This window comes from Alternaria ventricosa, assembly GCF_023758065.1.
Source record: "Alternaria ventricosa strain BMP 2768 chromosome Unknown scaffold_13, whole genome shotgun sequence".
Classification (NCBI taxonomy): Eukaryota; Fungi; Ascomycota; class Dothideomycetes; order Pleosporales; family Pleosporaceae; genus Alternaria; species Alternaria ventricosa.
This window is the reverse complement of record NW_026055693.1, coordinates 453,725-472,723: the sequence shown is the minus strand read 5'-3', so window position 1 is coordinate 472,723 and position 18,999 is coordinate 453,725. Positions and strand designations below refer to the sequence as shown.

At 53.7% G+C, this 18,999-nt stretch overlaps 10 protein-coding genes across 10 annotated transcripts; 7 read left to right on the top strand and 3 right to left on the bottom strand.

Moving 5' to 3' along the window:
• Positions 1-902: 902 nt before the first annotated feature.
• On the top strand, positions 903-1,192 carry J4E93_007383 (uncharacterized protein; the record flags this gene model as incomplete). Its single annotated transcript, XM_049345293.1, has 2 exons — positions 903-1,127; positions 1,160-1,192. 2 exons carry the CDS (start codon positions 903-905, stop codon positions 1,190-1,192), a joined length of 258 nt encoding a protein of 85 aa, XP_049197523.1.
• Positions 1,193-1,741: 549 nt separating this feature from the next.
• Positions 1,742-3,446, top strand: J4E93_007382 (uncharacterized protein; the record flags this gene model as incomplete). Its single annotated transcript, XM_049345292.1, has 4 exons — positions 1,742-1,782; positions 1,829-2,012; positions 2,084-2,215; positions 2,265-3,446. 4 exons carry the CDS (start codon positions 1,742-1,744, stop codon positions 3,444-3,446), a joined length of 1,539 nt encoding a protein of 512 aa, XP_049197522.1.
• A 752-nt stretch (positions 3,447-4,198) lies between these two features.
• J4E93_007381 (uncharacterized protein) lies at positions 4,199-5,401 on the bottom strand (the record flags this gene model as incomplete). Its single annotated transcript, XM_049345291.1, has 3 exons — positions 4,199-4,318; positions 4,369-4,744; positions 4,791-5,401. 3 exons carry the CDS (start codon positions 5,399-5,401, stop codon positions 4,199-4,201), a joined length of 1,107 nt encoding a protein of 368 aa, XP_049197521.1.
• A 594-nt stretch (positions 5,402-5,995) lies between these two features.
• Positions 5,996-7,212, top strand: J4E93_007380 (uncharacterized protein; the record flags this gene model as incomplete). The annotated part of the gene is made up of 2 exons (XM_049345290.1): positions 5,996-6,265; positions 6,316-7,212. 2 exons carry the CDS (start codon positions 5,996-5,998, stop codon positions 7,210-7,212), a joined length of 1,167 nt encoding a protein of 388 aa, XP_049197520.1.
• A 150-nt stretch (positions 7,213-7,362) lies between these two features.
• On the bottom strand, positions 7,363-8,548 carry AMT16_2 (Phospho-2-dehydro-3-deoxyheptonate aldolase amt16; the record flags this gene model as incomplete). The annotated part of the gene is made up of 2 exons (XM_049345289.1): positions 7,363-8,481; positions 8,543-8,548. 2 exons carry the CDS (start codon positions 8,546-8,548, stop codon positions 7,363-7,365), a joined length of 1,125 nt encoding a protein of 374 aa, XP_049197519.1.
• Positions 8,549-9,297: 749 nt separating this feature from the next.
• Positions 9,298-10,371, top strand: J4E93_007378 (uncharacterized protein; the record flags this gene model as incomplete). The annotated part of the gene is made up of 1 exon (XM_049345288.1): positions 9,298-10,371. The coding sequence occupies one exon, from the start codon at positions 9,298-9,300 to the stop codon at positions 10,369-10,371; it is 1,074 nt and encodes a 357-aa protein (XP_049197518.1).
• Positions 10,372-13,026: 2,655 nt separating this feature from the next.
• J4E93_007377 (uncharacterized protein) lies at positions 13,027-14,016 on the top strand (the record flags this gene model as incomplete). The annotated part of the gene is made up of 1 exon (XM_049345287.1): positions 13,027-14,016. One exon carries the CDS (start codon positions 13,027-13,029, stop codon positions 14,014-14,016), a length of 990 nt encoding a protein of 329 aa, XP_049197517.1.
• Positions 14,017-14,220: 204 nt separating this feature from the next.
• On the bottom strand, positions 14,221-15,728 carry J4E93_007376 (uncharacterized protein; the record flags this gene model as incomplete). The annotated part of the gene is made up of 3 exons (XM_049345286.1): positions 14,221-14,385; positions 14,472-15,369; positions 15,418-15,728. The coding sequence occupies 3 exons, from the start codon at positions 15,726-15,728 to the stop codon at positions 14,221-14,223; spliced, it is 1,374 nt and encodes a 457-aa protein (XP_049197516.1).
• Positions 15,729-16,079: 351 nt separating this feature from the next.
• LSM6 (U4/U6-U5 snRNP complex subunit lsm6) lies at positions 16,080-16,453 on the top strand (the record flags this gene model as incomplete). Its single annotated transcript, XM_049345285.1, has 3 exons — positions 16,080-16,206; positions 16,257-16,370; positions 16,425-16,453. The coding sequence occupies 3 exons, from the start codon at positions 16,080-16,082 to the stop codon at positions 16,451-16,453; spliced, it is 270 nt and encodes an 89-aa protein (XP_049197515.1).
• A 597-nt stretch (positions 16,454-17,050) lies between these two features.
• Positions 17,051-18,523, top strand: J4E93_007374 (uncharacterized protein; the record flags this gene model as incomplete). Its single annotated transcript, XM_049345284.1, has 3 exons — positions 17,051-17,192; positions 17,250-17,587; positions 18,224-18,523. The coding sequence occupies 3 exons, from the start codon at positions 17,051-17,053 to the stop codon at positions 18,521-18,523; spliced, it is 780 nt and encodes a 259-aa protein (XP_049197514.1).
• Between the last annotated feature and the right edge of the window lie 476 nt (positions 18,524-18,999).

Here is an 18,999-nt window from a genome sequence, read left to right as displayed (position 1 = left end):
TGCCAATGATATAGCTCTTCGGAAGTATTTCGAACATTCAAGGATTCTCGACCGTTAGGTCCAGGGCGTTGCAGGGAGCGGACATGAGCAGTGGACGCGGCCCAGGTGGTGCACGTAGGTAATCCAATGAAGTAGAACCAACAGTTTGCGCAATTGTGCTTAGCAAAGTCTCTTGCGAAACGTACCGGCATTGGCACCTCGATGGAGATCTTGGTGGTGAAGTGGTCCCAGAGTCACCGTTGCGTTCGGAACGGGGCGGCTACCTGGGTACTACGCAACGGCGGCGCCGTAACCTCGCAACTCGACGCACTTACAATTGCTGCCTAGGTGGTAATGACGCCAACAGACTTCGCCCACGAAGAGAGAATTTTTATCGACACGTTGTCGGCCAGTGTCAAACGGCGACGAATGAGAAGAGTGAGAAGTGATGAGGCGAAACCCGCAGAGCCGCGATCTGAGATGGGTGTGGCTGGGGCGCAGCCAAAAATAGCGCTCCAGCCTGCTTTCATGCCACGCGGACCCGCCGAATTGCGCAACACCCAGCCTTTTGACAGCTAACGCCCTCGCCGTCGGCTGGGTGACCCTGCGTCCAGGCTCGTGCTACTGGCTCATCGCCCGTTACGATGGATCCAAGGGGCTTTGTAAGGCTGGGTGACGGAGGGCTGGGATGTGGATTTGTTTGCGGCCGGTATACGTAGGCTTGTGGAGATGGCTAGAAGGCGCTGGCAGCTGGTGTAATTGTGGACGGAGGCTTGGATGATATAAACACGGCTGTGGTACGCACTACCAAACTGTCATCCAACGAACATCTCCTCTAGTCTACTATCAAAGTCCATCGTCGCTATCCAAACCTTCAACCCATACCCGTTTCAACAGCAACCCTTCACATAACCATAATCAAGATGCAATTCTCCATCATCTCCATCGTCGCTGCGCTCGCCGCCACCACAACTGCCACATATGTTCCCATGAACGGAACTGCCACATCTTCCGCTTACTACCCTACCGGCACCGGCGCTGCTCAACCCACTGGAGCGAGGCCAACCTCGACTCTCCCCTTCACTGGTGGCGCCTCGAACCTCGGCGGCTCAGCCCTTGGACTCATCGTTGCTGGCGGTGTTGCTCTCGTAAGTCTCATACACCTGTAAATGTATGCTAGAACCACATCCTAACGAGAAACCAGATGCTATAGATGTTGACAGCACGCTTGCTCAACTTTACACCTTCTTTCAACCACCTTAATCGATTCTGGTTCAACATTGGCGCATATGGTTACGGCGTTACTACGGCGTCAAGGGTCTCGGGACGAGATCATCAGCATTTTCGGCGCAACATACAATCGGCATAGAAGGCTGCGGTCAGATATATAGACTAGACTCGTGTATAGCAATGGCCGAGGCCTGGAAATGGTCGACGGCCAACAGTCTACGAAGAGACGAGGCAGGTACACTGATAGGATAGCCATCTGCACTACCTACAGATGATAACATAAATCGATAATGGAGAAATATACGTTACCTTTAGACTCTGTGTAGAGCAGTACGTTTCTATTCTTCCTTATGCGAGGTGTCAAATCTTCCACAAGATGTAGTGTTGCGCGGTGAAAGGTGTAAGTAGAGTGGGGCTCTTAAACTTCCCCTTCGGGATGGCGTGAATGACGCGCGACGCGACTTCCGCGATCTGCAACTTTGGAACTTTACAAGCACGCCCACGTCTCCAACACAGCTACTTCACCACTACAATGGCCGAATCAAATGAGGTGCTGCTCAAAGGCGAGCCTTTGTATGTTGCCTGTATTCACCTTGAAGCCCATTACTGACCGCAACAGTGAGGATGCGCCGCCCGCACCGTCTCGAAACCATTCGGCGTACAACCCACTACACGACTTCGTGCTACCACCGGGTACCGAGCGCCACTATTCGCAACAATTCGCCGATATGTACTTTTTGCGGTTAATGCAATTAAAGAAGACGGTGAAGCAGAGAGCTGAAGATGCGTGGAACGACTTCGAGGTATGCAACAACGAGCTGTGGGAGTGGGGATACATACTTCACGGTACAAAGGAATGCTAACATCACAAAAGCTAGGCGGGCAAAAAGCAACCTTCGTCGAACGAGTGCTGGATGTGAGACAGGGCGAGCTTTGTTGGGTGGTAGGGACAGTATACATGGAGATGGCCGAGAAGCCCAACGTTTTGAACGACATTGAGAAAGATGTACGGTCCCTTCGCGAACACACACAAGATTATTCCTGACACTCGACAGCATTGGATAGCGGACCCTCCTCATCGCGAAACCTACGTATCCTCCTCCGGCGCTGACGAGATGATGCTGGAAGACGAGTCCGGTCGTCTCAGAGTCACAGGGGAGCCTCTTCATCAACATTTTGTAACGGGATGCATATTAGCAGCACTGGGTACCGAGGAAGCAGACGGCACATTCATGGTCATTGCAACCCAGTGCGCAGATCTACCGAGACAACCACCGCGATGGGAGCGTGACGATGTTGCGCTGTCGAAGCAGAAGCAGAAGGCGCCAAAACGGGAAAGGGCTGGAAAGATAGCCCTGGTCTCAGGTCTGGAATTGACCGGCGCAGACGACGATGAGGTGTCGCTGGATCTACTGGTGGAATACCTGACTGGCGAAGCTGCAGATCCAGCTACACAGGCCGAGGCCTCGAAAATAACGCGACTCGTGATAGCAGGTGGCTCACTCGCAAAAGGTTCTCCAATCCTCTCGCGCGAAGACTTTGCCGCGAAGAAGAGCGCTGCAAGACACTACGGATACGATGCCTCATCCTACAACGCAGCACCTACCACGCGCCTCGATGAATTCCTCTGCGAAATCCTTCCCTCGCTCCCCATCACCATGCTCCCAGGAGCCTCAGATCCTTCCAACGTCGCCCTACCGCAACAACCCCTCCACCCCGCTCTCTTTCCCAAAACCCGCCTCTACGCCGAACCCCCAATAGAGACGAACACAACCCTCAACGGCTTCGACGCAGTCACAAACCCTTGGTTAGGCGACATCGACGGATACCGCATATTAGGCACAGGAGGCCAAACAGTCCAAGACCTGCTCAAATACGTTAAGCGCGTAAAATCGACAGAGGCTATGGAGATGATGCTGCGGTGGCGCTGCGTAGCCCCTACCGCCCCGGACACACTATGGTGCTACCCGTTCCAAGACGAGGATCCTTTAATGCTGAAAGAGTGCCCGCACATGTACTTTGCCGGCTGCCAGAAGAAGTTTGAGAAGAGACTCATTGAAGGTCCTGCTGGAGAAAAGGTATTGCTTGTTAGCGTACCCAAGTTCAGAACATCGGGCAAGATCGTATTGGTAGATATGGAGAGCTGGGATGTGGAAGTCGTTAGACTGGGTGTCAAGGGGGATAAAATTATGAAGCAAGAGATCAAGATAAATGGAGAGGACGCGATGGAAGAGTAGATGGAGAACAGCTGTACAATTGATACCCGATTTGCTGGAGACCGTGGTTGAAGATAATGACGCGACGCGACGTTGCGCATACAACGACGATTAACCACCGCGATGACAGGTATCTACACAACATCGTGCACCCGACTTGAACCTAAGAAACCCATCATGTCCAATACCATGGCCGTCACATGCCGGAAATAACTCCCACGTCAACTACCAAGCACCCTAATCCGCATCAAGAAAGACGCGGGAAGTGGATCCATGCATCATAAAGCCTTGGACGATGTCATCAGGCAAAAGCTTAGCTCATGTTATCAGCCGGATTGTACGAGTTATCTCACCCAAAACGCACTACTCGTACGATTGATCAACCACATTCGGAACAGGGGGTGATTTCATTGACCGAATGTCGTGATGTCAACGGTTTGCATAGGCTTTGTTGATGCAACATGTACGTACGCTGCGGCTGTGGGTTGGATTGTTGGAAGCGTGTGGGTGGAGTAGAGTGGGTAAGTGGATGCGATGAGGTATGTTGTACATACCACATACGCGAAGATACACAAGATGGATGGAAAATTACGACGTGGAAAATGCGATACTGGTATTTTGCGCGAAAAAAGTGGTATCTAATGTATCAACACTGCCCAAATCCAATGTGAACCCGCGAACGCCATCGCCAATGTAGCAGAACTCCTATCTCGGTTTGCATCCTAGTGATAAATGTGTATTGTACATGATAAGAAAAAGGGAATCTAAGCCATCTAGGCCTTGAAGTTGGCCGTGGTCCACTCTTCGTACTCTTTCTTGAGTTCACGTTGGACCCAGGGGATGGTGATGGCGGTCCAGATACCGGCCCAGAGGAAGGGGAGAACCCAGCCGACCTGAACGGTGTTAGTATTGAAGAGGTCATGCGGAGAAGGGAATTACGTACAACGTAGGCAGCGTCTCGCTGGATGGTGAAGATGATAGCTGTGCAAACCACGGCTGTGACGATGGCGCCAATGGCCCAGAAGAGTGTCAAGCGGTGGAGCATCGTGCGGAAGCCCTTGCTGGCCTGGTAACGGAGGTTCAATCGCTGGCGGAACTCGGTACCACCGGATCCGTCGACAGCGCAAATGTCTTCAATGTATGCGTAGATACCCGGACGGAGAGGCGCGCCCTGGGGTAGCGAGGAGATGCGGCACGGTGCGGGTACTTTCATGATGCGCAGAATGTCCACGAGGAGGAGTTCGCAACCGATGGCAAACATCATGGTCGGGGCTGGCATGGCGAGGACACGGATGGGCGGGTCATGAGGACATGTGCCACTGCGAGCTGTTAGCTGGGCACACTCGAGATGGAAAGAGGACCTACGCAATAAGTTCAATCATGACAAAGAACCAGCCAACCGACAAGTTCCAGTGGAACCAGTCGAGGTACCATCTCTGCGCACCAATGACCCTACAACTGGAGCCCTTCTTCCATAGCCTGTGGAAGCGGATGAAGTACTCGACAATCGACACGGTTCCGAGCAAGGCGGTGCTGATACTGAAGACGGCATTGGCAGACAATTGGTCGCGCGTCAGGCCATACCACATGCCAAAGTAGAGGCCGATGGGCATGAAGACGCAGTCGAGGATGATGAGGGTCCAGAACCAGAAGATGGACTTCTTGCGCGTGCGCAGCGTGTAGTTGAGCGGCGGCGGGCGGGTGAAGTCCGGGTCTTCGTACGTGACCTGCGTGTGGGGAAACTGGGCGTGGGGATTGGGCGACGGGGCGCGGCTTGGTTGTGCGCTTGGGGTGAGGTTGGCGTCGTTGCTGGCGGTCGTCGTGCTGCGCGGCTCTCGTTCATCGTCGCTCACGCCGTCGACCTGTACGCCGGGTACGGGCAGCGTGTTGGCCTGGCCGGCCGTCGTCGGTCGTGATGCATCGGCGGCAGGCGTCACGGGCCTCAAGGGCTCTGTTGATGATTGCTCGGTGGCCATTGTGTGGCAGCGGTGGCACGATGGGGTGCCCAGGAGAGAAGTGCGGATGCGGCGGAGACAAGAGAAGTCGGTCGCGTCTTGTCCGGATGCCAACGGGTGAGCGTGTGTCTTGTACGCGTCGGCGTATCTTGGGGGGAGGGAAAGGGTGGTATCGTGTCAGCAGCGTGCAGCCCGTAGCCTGCAAATATGAACCACCCATTTGTTGCTTTCGTTTCACCCTATGATGTCACTAGCTTCCAAGGTTCGGGAAAGCGCGAACAGAGTGCCTTCCGTTCTTGGCGCTGTCTTGGGACCCTCGGCGCTGACGCCACTGGGCATACCGGAATTCGTGTTCACCCGACGGCTGCACTGCATTGTGCTTTAACAATTCGATAGCAAGCAACATCGGATAGTTATCTACGTCGAGTGTTATTCATAGCATCACAGCTTGTGTGCAGGTGGCATACGGGACAAACCTTGTTATCCCCTGGTGACCTCGGGACGCTTCACACGCAGCCGATTCACGCGACTAGTTCACATCCGTCCCTCTGACCTCACCACCAAGCCCATCCTCCAATACCGCCCAGCCTGTGGATATGTGAACCGACATTACTGATGGGCATCTTACGCGGCCTGTTCCTGTCTTCTTTTGTGCTCTGCGCATCCTTCGTCGCCAGCGGTAGAGGCGATGCGACGCAGCAGCCCCTACTCCGCGGCAATGACACCACGCTGATCTCGCAGGCCCTCTTCTGGGAACTCGAAGAACTCGCGCGCATTGTCGACATATCCTACTGTGTAGGCACGGCGGGCCTGGGCATCCAGAAGCCGTTCAAATGCGCCAGCCGCTGTGGAGACCGCGACTTCGAGATGTTCGAGTTGGTCACGGTACGTCGCTGCATCCAGCAATGTGTCGCATGAGGTGCTGATATACACAGGCATGGAATACTGGTCCTTTCCTGTCTGACTCCTGCGGTTATATCGCGCTCTCGCATTCTCGTACCAACCCGCGCCTGATCCTCGCCTTCCGAGGTACCTACTCTGTCGCCAACACCATCGCGGACCTTTCCACCATTCCGCAAGAATACGTTCCATACCCTGGCGACGATGACGACGATACTTCAGACTTCATCGCGCCTGTGCTAGACGTAGATGACGATGCGCCACCCGCGGAGCCGCCAAAGTGCGATAACTGTACTGTCCACACGGGCTTCTATTCCTCCTGGCTCAACACACGCAAGGTGGTCCTGCCACATGTGTCCAAGGCTATGGAGAAGTATCCCGACTACAAGCTGGTCTTGGTGGGACACTCTTTGGGCGGTGCTATAGCAACTCTCGCCGGGCTAGACTTCAAGGCTCGTGGATGGGAACCCCATGTGACCACCTTCGGCGAACCACGACTAGGCAACAAGCACTTCAACAAGTACGTAGATGAGCGCTTTGGCATCACCACGGACCACGACCATAACAAACTCCACCGTGTCACTCATATTGGCGACCCGGTACCTTTGCTGCCGCTATCGGAATGGGGCTTCAGCATGCACAGCGAAGAGATATTCATATCCGAGTCAAGCCTACCCTTCTCGGTAGCCGACATCCACTATTGCGAGGGCGACGAGGATACGCACTGCATTGCCGGGAGCGATGAGGATAAGCCTGCCTGGGGCGTGCCCACCCGCTTCAAGTTCTGGCAGCTGTTCTTCGCCCATCGCGATTATTTCTGGCGACTGGGACTGTGTCTACCAGGCGGTAATCCGCGAGACTGGTACGACAAGTACCCCGGACACAGCACAGATGACGGTGACGACGATACACCAGAGATCATGGAGTTGTAGTGAATAGTATAGCTTTTGCCTGTAATGTTTTGAATCGTAATCCGTACCCAAGACCCATGTACATGCTTTTGAATATGAGACGTATGACAACGCCGACCCCATCCTTACGCCGTGCCTGCAGATCATAGTACGTGAAGAGAGAATGGCCTTTTAGTGGGTGCCGTTCTGGCCGAGTAGAGTCCTCCTCTTCGCAACCGATTCAGCAAGCTCGGCGAGCACCGTCTCGGTGGTTTCCCAGTCGATACACGCGTCGGTGATGGACATGCCGTACTCGAGGCCAGCCTTGCCTTCCTTGGGTACCTTCTGAGTACCAGCCTTGATGTTGCTCTCAATCATGACACCCATGATCGCGGTCTCACCCGCCTCGATCTGCTCAGCAATCGCATGCGCAACCTTGGGCTGGTTCATGTGGTTCTTCTCCGAGTTGCCGTGGCTGCAGTCAATCATCAAGCGCGAGTTCATGCCCTTGGACTCTAGCTTCTCGCGCGCCTCCTTGACGCTCTTCGCATCGTAGTTTGTGCCCTTCTTTCCGCCGCGCATGATGACGAAGCAGTCGTCGTTGCCAATGGTGCCGACAATGGCAACAACACCAGGTTTGGTGACGGAGAGGAAGTGGTGGGGGTGCTTCGCGGAGCCGATAGCGTCAACAGCGACATCGAGCGTACCGTCTGTGCCGTTCTTGAAGCCCACTGGGAAGGACAAGCCCGACGCAAGCTCACGGTGAAGTTGCGACTCTGTGGTCCTGGCGCCGATTGCGCCTACGCTGAACATATCGGCCAAGAACTGAGGAGAAATGGTATCCAACATCTCGCTGGCCAGGGGCATGCCCTTCTCTGTCAGATCAACGAAGAGCTGTCTCGAGATGCGCAGGCCCTTGTTGATCTTGAAGCTGTTGTCGATATCCGGGTCGTTGATAAGACCTTTCCAGCCTACCGTCGTACGCGGCTTCTCCAAGTAGGAGCGCATGACGATGAGGAGATCATCCTGGTACTTCTCCTTGAGCTTCATCAACCGGTCGCAGTATTCAAGGGCGGCGGGGGGATCGTGGATGGAGCACGGGCCGATGACGACGAGTAACCGCTTCTGTGCATCTTTGCCCTGGACAATCTCGACGGCTTCGTCGCGCGCCTTGAGGACCGTGTCTCTTGACTTGGCTGTCTGGGGGATTTCGCTCTGGAGGAGGTCGGGCGGCGTGAGGGGGTTGTAGCCCTTGATGCGCCAGTCTTCCGAGTTGTGTGGGTCGCCCACGGCTGGGTTCTGGATGTGGAACTGCGGCGACGTGTTAGAGCGACTGGGGGCGGTGGTGATGGTGGTACCCAGGTGTACGTACAGACATGTCTCTAGAGATGACGTAGGATCTACTGGCCAATTGTCGGGTATACGGAAGAGGGAAGAGTGGGAGCGCTGGACAGGACGGCGAGAGTGGCTTTATCTGCTCTTCTTCTCCTTGCAGACGATACCGGACCCTATGAGTCGAATGTTTTCTGGTATGACGGCAGTCGGCGGGATCCTTATTGGTGCATTCGCGCCGATTTTCAGGTGGCGCGGGGTCGAGCCTCAATCATCATCGCCGGTCCAGGCACGCCCGCACACCGAGCGTGTAAAAAGGGCCGTTCGGGCCTTACCTTGCTATATTTACGCCTACGTGCAGTGAAATACAAAGCTCTGGACTGGTTCCCACTATCACATCTCCCCACATGTTCAATAGCGAAGGTAGATGCCTCTTCCACTTCCACGGATGTGATGACCGCGGGGCTCGTTGAAGCTTCGTTAAGATGGACATCACTATCACTTTCCCACGAGATCTAGCGATAGATCCATGGATATTAGCAGACATTTGGCCATCTCCAAGCCTCTCTAATTTGCTCCGACAGCCAAACAGAGCTTGTACGAGCTGCCGACTAGACTTTGACAAGCGTGCCGTCATCGCTACCCACCAGATCTACGTCACAGCCATGCCATACCGAAAGAGCCGTTGCGCGCCAGCATATAGCTACTCCACCCATACACAACTTCAGCTTCCGCCCTGTACTGTAACGACATAATACTACCAACACATCTAATTTGTTCTAACTATTATCCACCATGGGCGCGCTCGACTACACCACCCTTCAATCCATCCCCATCAGCTACGCGACATGCTCGCTCGGATCGCCGTCGAACCCTCCGCCACTCCTCGATCGCCTACACGCTATATCCGCCGCAGGTTTCAGTGCAGTCGAGCTTTCCTTCCCAGACATCCTCTCCTACGGTCAGACACTCCTCGGCCATGAAGTCGAACCATCCAACTACGACGAACTATGCAAAGTAGCCGCCGAGATCAAGAAAGAATGCGACAAGCGAAACCTCGGAATCATGATGTTACAGCCCTTTGCCAACTACGAAGGCTGGCCCGAAGGTTCCGACGGCCGTAGAGACGCCATGGAGCGCGCTCGCGGCTGGATTCGCATCATGCAGGCCTGTGGGACGGATATGCTGCAAGTCGGATCGACAGATTCACCGCTCGAGAAACTGGACAGGAGCAAGATGGTTTCTGATCTTCAGGTGCTATGCGACATGCTCAAAGAACACAACTTCCGACTAGCCTATGAGAACTGGTGTTGGTCGACGCACGCTCCTGATTGGAAAGACGTCTGGAACATTGTGCAGCAGGTAGACCGTCCTAATATCGGTCTTTGTCTGGATACCTTCCAGACTGCAGGTGGGGAGTGGGGCGACCCTAGAACGGCATCTGGCCTGCGGGAAGATGTGCCGAAGGAGGAGTTGGAGAAGCGGTTTCAGAAGAGCTTGGAGGAGCTGAGTGCTACTATTCCCAAGGACAAGATCTACCTGTTGCAGATCAGCGATGCATACAAAGCCCCTCAGCCGTTCAATGCTGAGCGTGACGATGCCGGCTTGTTACCTCGTGGACGGTGGAGTCACGATCTTAGACCTCTTCCTTACAACGGAGGATATCTACCGGTTGTTGATGTTGCGAAGGCAGTGCTCAAGACAGGCTTCAGGGGCTGGTTCAGTTACGAGGTCTTTGATGGAGGCGCAGATGGCAAGGCTACAGATGTAGACATCGTAGCTTATGCGCACGCTGCGAAGAATGTGCAAGACAGGATGATGCAGGAGTGCGCTGGGCGCGAGGTCTCGGAAGAAATGGCGACAAGATAGGTAGTTGCTGAAGCGGTCACTGCGACGATGCCACACTTGTTGTCTGCTACGAGGTGACTAGTATGGAGAAGAAACAATCTTGTCTTGTAACAGTAAATCAAGGCAGAGAAAGTACTATTGCATCAAGGGCTGATAGGGAGGGGAGAAATGTACCAAATATACGCAGCCTCACACGTATCTGAGGTCGCATCTCCTCAATAACCTGACCAATAACAGTTCCTACTGAAGCTTCCCATCGACAAAGCCATCGAGCCTTCAACATAACATCTAGTTCCTAGGATGAGAACACCAGCACCGTACATCTTCGACTTCACTCTTCAACTCGTCTTACTCGTCATCGTTATCAACGTCGTCTTCGTCTTACCACAATACATGTGTGGATAAGGATACGGGCAGCGCGTATCCGGTTTGATCACGCTCGTGATGACAGTAGGGCCCGGGTCTGGCTTCGATGTAGATGCTGGCTTATTGGAGATAGAGGCCGGCTTAGTTGATGTAGAGACTGGCTCTTTGGATGTCGATGCTGGCTTTGTTTCAGAGGCTGGCTGTTCTATAGTGACTGTCTTTGTTGATGTAGATGTAGAGACTGGCTTTGTTGTGGAGGCCGACTGTATTATAGTGACTATCTTTGTTGAGGTAGATGTCGGCTTTAGAGATGTCGGGTTCATGGGCAAGGGCAGTGGTTTCCATTTGAGTGATGTCCATGTCGAGAGAAGTATCAATGTGCTGTGGAAGTCCGGTGGTATGCCTTCGGGGCTTGGTGGTATGCCCTGGGGCGTATACGGTGGTATGAGAGCCACAGAGTCGGATGTAGAGGGTGCCGCGCTCATTGTTGTGCTGACAACGAGGCTCACGGTGTTTGAGCTAGTTGGTGTTGCGACAGAAGTGGAAGGAGTCGACGTATGGTATGCGCTTCCTGATATTACAACCAATACCGTGGAGGTAAGCGTTACTGGGGAAGGACCCGTTTTGGGTGCACCAGGGCCATCTACCACCCATGATGAGGTGACTGTATTTTCAGTGTTGAGTGTAGGATTGTTTGTGGTTGTAGACACACATGAAACCGTCGTTGACACAGCTGGAGTAGCTTGACTACTACCAAAAGTCAATGTAGAATCCGCCGTTGAAGGCATGTGGTCCACGTATGTTTCCAGAAACCCGATTAGTGATGCGACTTGACTATCTTCCGGATTCCCAAAGAAGAGAGGAGCCGGGACAATGGCGCCGTGTATTGCTGGGAAAAGAACGGTGAGGATAGCGATGCGCATTTTGGTTCGTGCTGGTGAGCCAAACTTGGTAAACGGAGGTGATTACATATAGTCGTCTATCAGGTACACCAACGAGGCCATTTTTCCGAGAAGCGTCATGTGTGCGTAGTTTCACTGCAGCAATCCCGTGTTCTAGACACACAGTTCCTTTGTTTCTGTTCGAAGGGCCGTAGGTAGTGGTCCACGCAGCTGCATGATGTAAAACATATGTCAAAGAGACTGTCTTTGTATACCCTTCATGACGCACCCGAAGATTGGTATCGATTTCTTACATACGATTGACTGCCTGTCTAGAATAGGAAGGATACGAGAGATCCACGCGAGGGCTTCACATTTGGTAGGAGAATTATTGAGTACTCCCTGTGAGGGACGAGGATAATATATAAGATCAAGCCTCATCAGGCTATCAGCAGGTTGATTCGATAGAGTAACCTAGCGGTGTATCCTGCTTTTGGGGTATCGATAAGGAGCTATCCGCTTTGACACACGTTTGGTGGCCTCCAGACGATGTAGGTATCGTAACGCTATGAGCATCATGATGCTGTCTCTCCATCAGAAAGGTCGTGTTGCTCAAGCTGCTCAATTATGATTGTAGCATAGCACTTTGTGAGAGCACATGGAGAAATTGAGATGATAGCAACATCCGAGATGAGCAGTCGTGATAGTAGTTAGGCCACGCATTTTAACCTCGGCAAAATCGACAACACGGCAAGAGTGGATCTCTCAGCCACCGCGTGAAGTACGTACCTCGCGCGGTAATGTCAAGAACGGAAGACAATATTGCGCGCGACAGAAGACAAGGGCAGGAGAACCAGCGTTGGGCCATCATCGGTGTTGGTTGGATCCCTTTGGCTAACAGCACATTCCACGGCCCGCAAGCCGATCCGTCTTCCCGGAATCCGTATCTCCTCCAACGGCTCTGCAGGCACGCCCAATACACATCGCTTAGCATGTCTTAGACGACGAGCAGCCCGAGGGAACGTATACAGCGCTATGCAGTCATCAAATCTCCAAATCCAACGTTCCGTCGGAGCAAGCTAGGCCGCAAGACGACGGAACCGCGGGCCTGCTTCCAATCCACGGGATACGTATCCCACCACCACACGCAGACCCACCAAGCTTTCTCAACAGCACGCACGTTTATGAAGCTGCCTTTCTATTCTAGATAGGGCTTTCGCGGACAAGCGGCCTTGAACTACTGTTCTGGATAAGCCAAGGTGGGCTGAATAGGCTGAAAGGGTGTGTGCTCCCCGCTGTTAGGTGCTTGATATTGCTGCCGCGCGTGAGGCGCCACCAACGCGGATAGAATAGATATAAGAAGCGGCTTGTCTGTTCGATACAGTCCAGACCCTGCGTTTGCGCTTCCAGAAAAGTTCAGATTTACATCATGCCGTCTACTAAGAGCAAGAACATCATCATCACCGGCGGTGCGCGAGGCATCGGCCGCTGCACAGCACGACATTTGCTTTCGTTACCGACATCGCATCGCGTTTTCATCATCGATTTCGACAAAGACGAACTGGATTACGCTGTAAACACACATCTGGCCTCCTACGCACCACGCGTCAGCTCTTCGATAACCAACCTCCGCAATCCAGAGGAGATCCGCAGCGCAGTTGCCAAAGCCGCGGAATTCTTCGGCGGTCGCATAGATGTGCTTGTCAACAATGCAGGCGTAGCGCGAGGCTTCTTCAATGCAGGAAATGGGACCATGGAAGATGTCGCTACGGGAGAGCAATGGGAACAGTACATTGCTACTAATCTCAGCGCACCCTTCTATATGAGCCAAGCCGTCATTCCGTTCATGAAGAGCAAGAACACGCAGAAAGATGGTGCACCGGGTGTTGACCGGACGAAAGATTTGAAGCGTACGGACGAGTTCAATCAGTTGCCGCTGAATCTCCATGGCGATGACAAGTTCGACGAAGGAGGCTGCATCATCAACGTTGCTTCTTTCCGCGCTCATCAGTCGGACCCGGATTGCGAAGGCTATGCTGCGAGCAAGGGCGGTGTACTGGCTCTCACACAAGCCATGTCTGTCTCGTGCCAACGCTGGGGAATCCGTGTTATGGCGATCTCGCCGGGCTGGGTCAGCGTGCAGCACGAGTGCAAAGCTTATGATCTGCAGATCAAAGAGACGCAAAACGGATCGTACAAAGAGACTGCACCTCATGAGGAGGAAGCGATGAAGCTGAGGATGAAGGCCTGGGCGGATGATCTGGATGAGCTTTACCACAAGCAACATCCAGCCGGCAGAGTGGGCAGAGGAGAAGATCTCGCTGAGATGGTTGAGTATGTCATGGGTGCGGGCTTCTTGAGTGGTCAGGAGTTGATTCTGGATGGTGGTGCAAACCGGAGAAAGAACCCCAATATCTGAGAAGTCTGTAGGATCAACAAATAAATGAGCGAAGCCAACTCGTCGCTATGCATGTGCAACAAATGCGTGTATCCTGTCTGGTACTCCACCAACGCCATGCTTGCGGTCGTGTCAGAAAATCAACGCCAAAGTGAGCAAGAAGCAACTCTAGGAGAGGAAACAAGAACGCCGGGGTAATCTGTTGTATCCCAACTGGAAAACTAATCACTTGAAGAGAACTTCAACCATACACTTGTCATCAAGATCGCAGTCTTCCACAGTATCCATGGGCATTAGCCGCTCACCGTCAAACATAAGCGTGATTGGCTGACTTTTATCGATCTTTTGGCTGTTTTTGTAGGCACTTGCGATATGGGCGACGGTGGTCTCCTAATGACTAGTTAGCATTTGGACAAGGCTGATGAGGTTTGGCGTCGCACTTTTGTGCATACTCCAAAGGGACAGTCGACACATACCTGTTTGACTGTCAACCTGAACTCGGGTTTACCCTTCGCCTTGAGGATCAACCTGACCCGGTTGGAAGCGGGTTCAGGCTCGGGCTCTGGTGTTGGAGTTCTTTCTTTTGCCACGACAGGTGTTGCGGCGGCGATCTTTCTCGCCTCAGCTGCCGCAGCCTCATCCCTCTTCCACTGCCTATAGATTTCCTCTGTCCACGCTTCGACGTGAATCTTGGGGAGGTTGACGTCGTCATATATGTTGGAGTCTCCTTCGACGGAGATGTTGCCGTTGTCCACCTTTATGCCTAGGCGCTTTATCGACGTGCTGTCGAAGAGGCGTGTGCCCTTCCAAGTGAAGAAGACGTTGCGTGTTGTTTCCGGCGAGAACTTCTCTTTCTGACACCATGCCAGCCGTGGCTTCTCAATGGTGCTGTCTATCCTGACCTTGACCATCAATGGATTTGCGCCGGGTATTTGTGGGTCGATAAAGAGCTGCGTTATGGGTGCTTTCGGAGCGTCGCCGTTTGAGGCTGCTGCGGCTTGCGCCTTGGCCGCTGCAACGCGCGCTCGTGCCTTGGCCTGCAATGCAGCTAATATAGGATCCAGGTCTTCCTCATCTTCCTCGTCGTCGTCATCGTTGATCTCTATAGGAGGTGGCTTCGATGGTCGAACGGCTATGGGCTGTTTGTCGTTGGATCTCGGTGGCTTGTAGTCCAACTCAGACTTGTCATTGTGCGGCTTGGAAACATAGCCCGAGTCGTCGTCCAGGTCTGAATCGCCTAGGTCGATGATTGAAGACGCCTGTTGGGGCAATGAAACACTCGAGGAGGCGGATTTGGTGAGCGAGTCGTACCGTGCCGTGAGCGAGTCCGGCGGCGGATGCGACGGCGCGGGAGAGGGGGATACTTTGCTGCGCCTGAGCTATTGTTAGTACTAATATTGCGATGTAGGGCCTCATGTGTACACTTTGCTGGCGGTCCTACTCGCCCGTTCTCTGCTGGCTGAGCTACTTTTGGTAGGCACGGGCTCTTCGGTGTCGTTTGATATGCGACGGCGCTTCTGGTCGCGCGGCTCAGAGTGTTTGCGCTTCCTGGCTGCCTCGGCCTGCTTCTTCTCTTCTGCCCGGATCCTCGCTTGCTCGGCGACTATGTCATTGAACTCGTTGGAGTGGCTGAACATGTCCTCGCCATCTTTCTTGGGCGCATCCTGCCATGCCGCCCGCTTGAACAGGCTGCGTTTCTTGGGTGGTGCGACGCTTGCGGGTGTGTCGGTCATTGTTCGGGCGGTGCCATGGGCGGTCTGAGTGGACGGAGGAGGTGTCGTGCTACCCCGGGGTAGTGTGTAGGAAAGGGCAAGGCCGCTGTCGGGGCAGGCGCGGGTTGGTGCAGGTGGGGCTTCAACGCGCGCAGTCACGCTTCTCGCGATGAGGAAGAGACTGGGCCCGTGCACTCTGCCTTTCCACACCACCCAACATCGCCATCTCTCACGTCCGTATCATCGGCGACCGACTTCGAGAAATATCTGCTTACGCCTACTTAAGCATCAACGTAAGATTCATCTAGACGCTTCGTAACAAGTTGCTGACTGTTTGCTAGAAAATTCGGCATCACCACCACCATCGTCACCATGTCCACCAACGGTGAAAGCCCAGCACCCGACGCCGCCGGCGACTCAAGAGATCCTAGCGGTTTCCTCAGTGAAATCATCGGAGCTCCCGTCACCGTCAAGCTGAACTCTGGCATCATCTACAAAGGTAGCCCTTGACGTGCCTATGATGCACATCAATTACTAATCTCCGTGTAGGCGACCTTCAGTCAGTAGATGGCTACATGAACATTGCACTGGAGCGATGCAAGGAGGTGTCTGAGGGACGCGTCACCCGAAATTGGGGAGATGCTTTCGTCCGTGGTAACAATGGTATCCAACACACCACTTTGCTTTTCACTTCACTTCGTACTAACGGATGTGCAGTCACATACATCTGCGCAGACAAGGCATGAGAAGCCGCGGCTTTCCAGTCTAGAAGCAGGGTGAACGCAGCGACAAGCCACACGTGATGATCGATGACCCGTATCTTACACATACTCAGCGCCAATAGGAGCTTGGACGCCTGTCATGAGGTATACACCTGACGCTTCCACGAATGATTCAATATCAAAGCTGATTGTCGGGTGGTGCAAGTGACAGTCACGCAAACTTCTGAACCGCCCTTAAGTAACTGAGCGCCGTCCTCTGTATCAACTCACCGTCACCTCCACCCTGACATGGTCAACGGTGAAGACTATATACGTATTCCTCTCATTCCCGCTCTCCTTCACCATGTCGTCACTGTCTCCTAAATTTGCAATCCCTGTCCCAAGTCTGGTTCACCTACACTTTGCGCTGTCGCGACGCGCACTGCCCTGTTGGACCCTGCAAACATTGTGGACTTTTCTACGCGCAGCTACTGTTAGCATACACAACAACAAGCCGCGCCTCTACGTCTGATTTTGAATCGCTCTTTACAGATCTCACGCATTGCCGCACCCGCATCGCTCGTGCTATGAGTGGCAGGCACTAACCTTCTAATCTCATCCAACCCAGCTGCACGTATCGCGATGACTGTCCCGAAAGTCAAGCCTCGCGCGCAGCTCCGTACCCAGGCGAAGTCGCGTAGAACCAACAAGAAGTACCATGTCGAGAAGCCAAAAGCGAAGCAAACAAACAACGATGCGCAGAGCCCTACAAAAGCACCAAAAGGTAGACATCGTTGCTTCGAACGGTATATCAACCAAATGAATCCACTGACTGGCTCAGTGCACACGTCTTCTGCTGAATCCAACAACCCGATCTATGACGACAATAGCAACCCCGCTGATGATAACGGATCGTCCTTCGCCAGACGCCATGTACTAACTACTGACGATCAAGAGTCTGCCGGCGCCTTCAAAAGCGGTCTTCGAACCGTACTAATACGTGACAGAGCCCCTGTTACCACAGACAACTCGGAACTAGCCGATAGCGCTGCGGATGAGGATGACGACCCGCCCGCCTCTCTCCTGAACCTGGCGCCTCTTTGGTATCCTCAGCCAGACTGGTCTTGGCCGGAAGAAACTCTACCAGCGGCAACAGATACTACATTAGGTGACTCTCCTGTCGCCGAACATGCTACAGCGGGCCCTTTCCAAGTGTCAGAGGAGACTACAGCAGATGGACCATCAGGAGTGGCAGCTGCTATACCAGACTCACCGTCGACAGGGCCGGATACGACGGTCGCAGTATCATCCGCATCAACAGTAACTACAGCACATCCAGCATCAGCGGCAACAACCACTACGGAAAACCCATCTTCAGTGTCGACAGTTGCTCCAGCAATTCTGACTCCAGTTGTGGCCGTTACTGCAACAGATTGTACTCCAGCGGTAGCCATCACTGCAGCAACTTTGGCTCAGGTATCATCGGTAAGCTCAACAAAGCCCTCTCTTGGAGTATGGCACAAATGGGTCGTCGACCTCTTTGCCGGACGCAAACCAGTCTCGCCCATGCATAACGATGTCAACAATGTACCACCGCCCGTCTCGATCATATCCTGGATTAGAGAGGATCGCGACTCTCACGCAGCGCTTCCATTGCCTTCCCAACCCCACCTTGAATTGAGATATCTCATCCCTGCGACCTTTGACAAGCGGATGAGACTGAACTATCATTCCAACATTCATCCCGCGCCCCAACATGACTCTGTCGGCAAGGTCGCGACCCATGAAGACGCATCCCCCACGAACAACGTACAGCGCGGCTTCGTCGTAGCAAACCGGCCTGCTTCAGCCCCATCTCCACCACGCCGCGATGTTGATCATTACAGCAGTCTGCTAGCTCGCGACGATACCAACTGGGCGGAGTGGAACAAGTTGAATATTACTGCAGACGCCATGCCTTTCACGCGGTCGCAGTCGGACACCCAGTTGCTACATCCTCAGACCGGGAAGAAGATGGCACGGGCAAACGGTCACCTGACCAAGAGCCAGACTGGTCATGCTTTCCTAGAAGATGCCGGCCACCGATATCCGTTTGGTCAGGGACCGGGCTGGTAGTGATTGAGCAGTCAAGACATCTCTTGACCCGACTCAACATTGAAAACGTCCGCCCAGTGACGAAACCTGGGACTGGATCAATTCCCCAACGACTTGTATAACAAAAGTACGTACCACATCCTCCAGCGCAGCAACTAAAGCTAAAGACCAAAATCTAGACTGCTTCTTTTCTTCCCTTTTTCTGGTCTTGCGTCTGCAGCATTGGAGCGCGACTATTGTCCGCGCGAATGGCGTCTGCAGCATTGCCGTGTCGGCATGGCTAGGTGCAGCTTTGCTCCACATCCAACGTGTGACGTGGTCCGAATTGGAATGCTCTTAGCTACCGGCGGCGCGTACTAGGCGCGTCTTCAATCGGGCCGAGAACCGGCAGTGCTAGGAGGTGCTTTTCTTTTATCAGGGCTGCCCGGGGCGCTAGTAGGCGAGTTGTCGCTGAAAACGGTCGCGGTATTGGGATGGGTGGCGTTCAGCGGCTACAT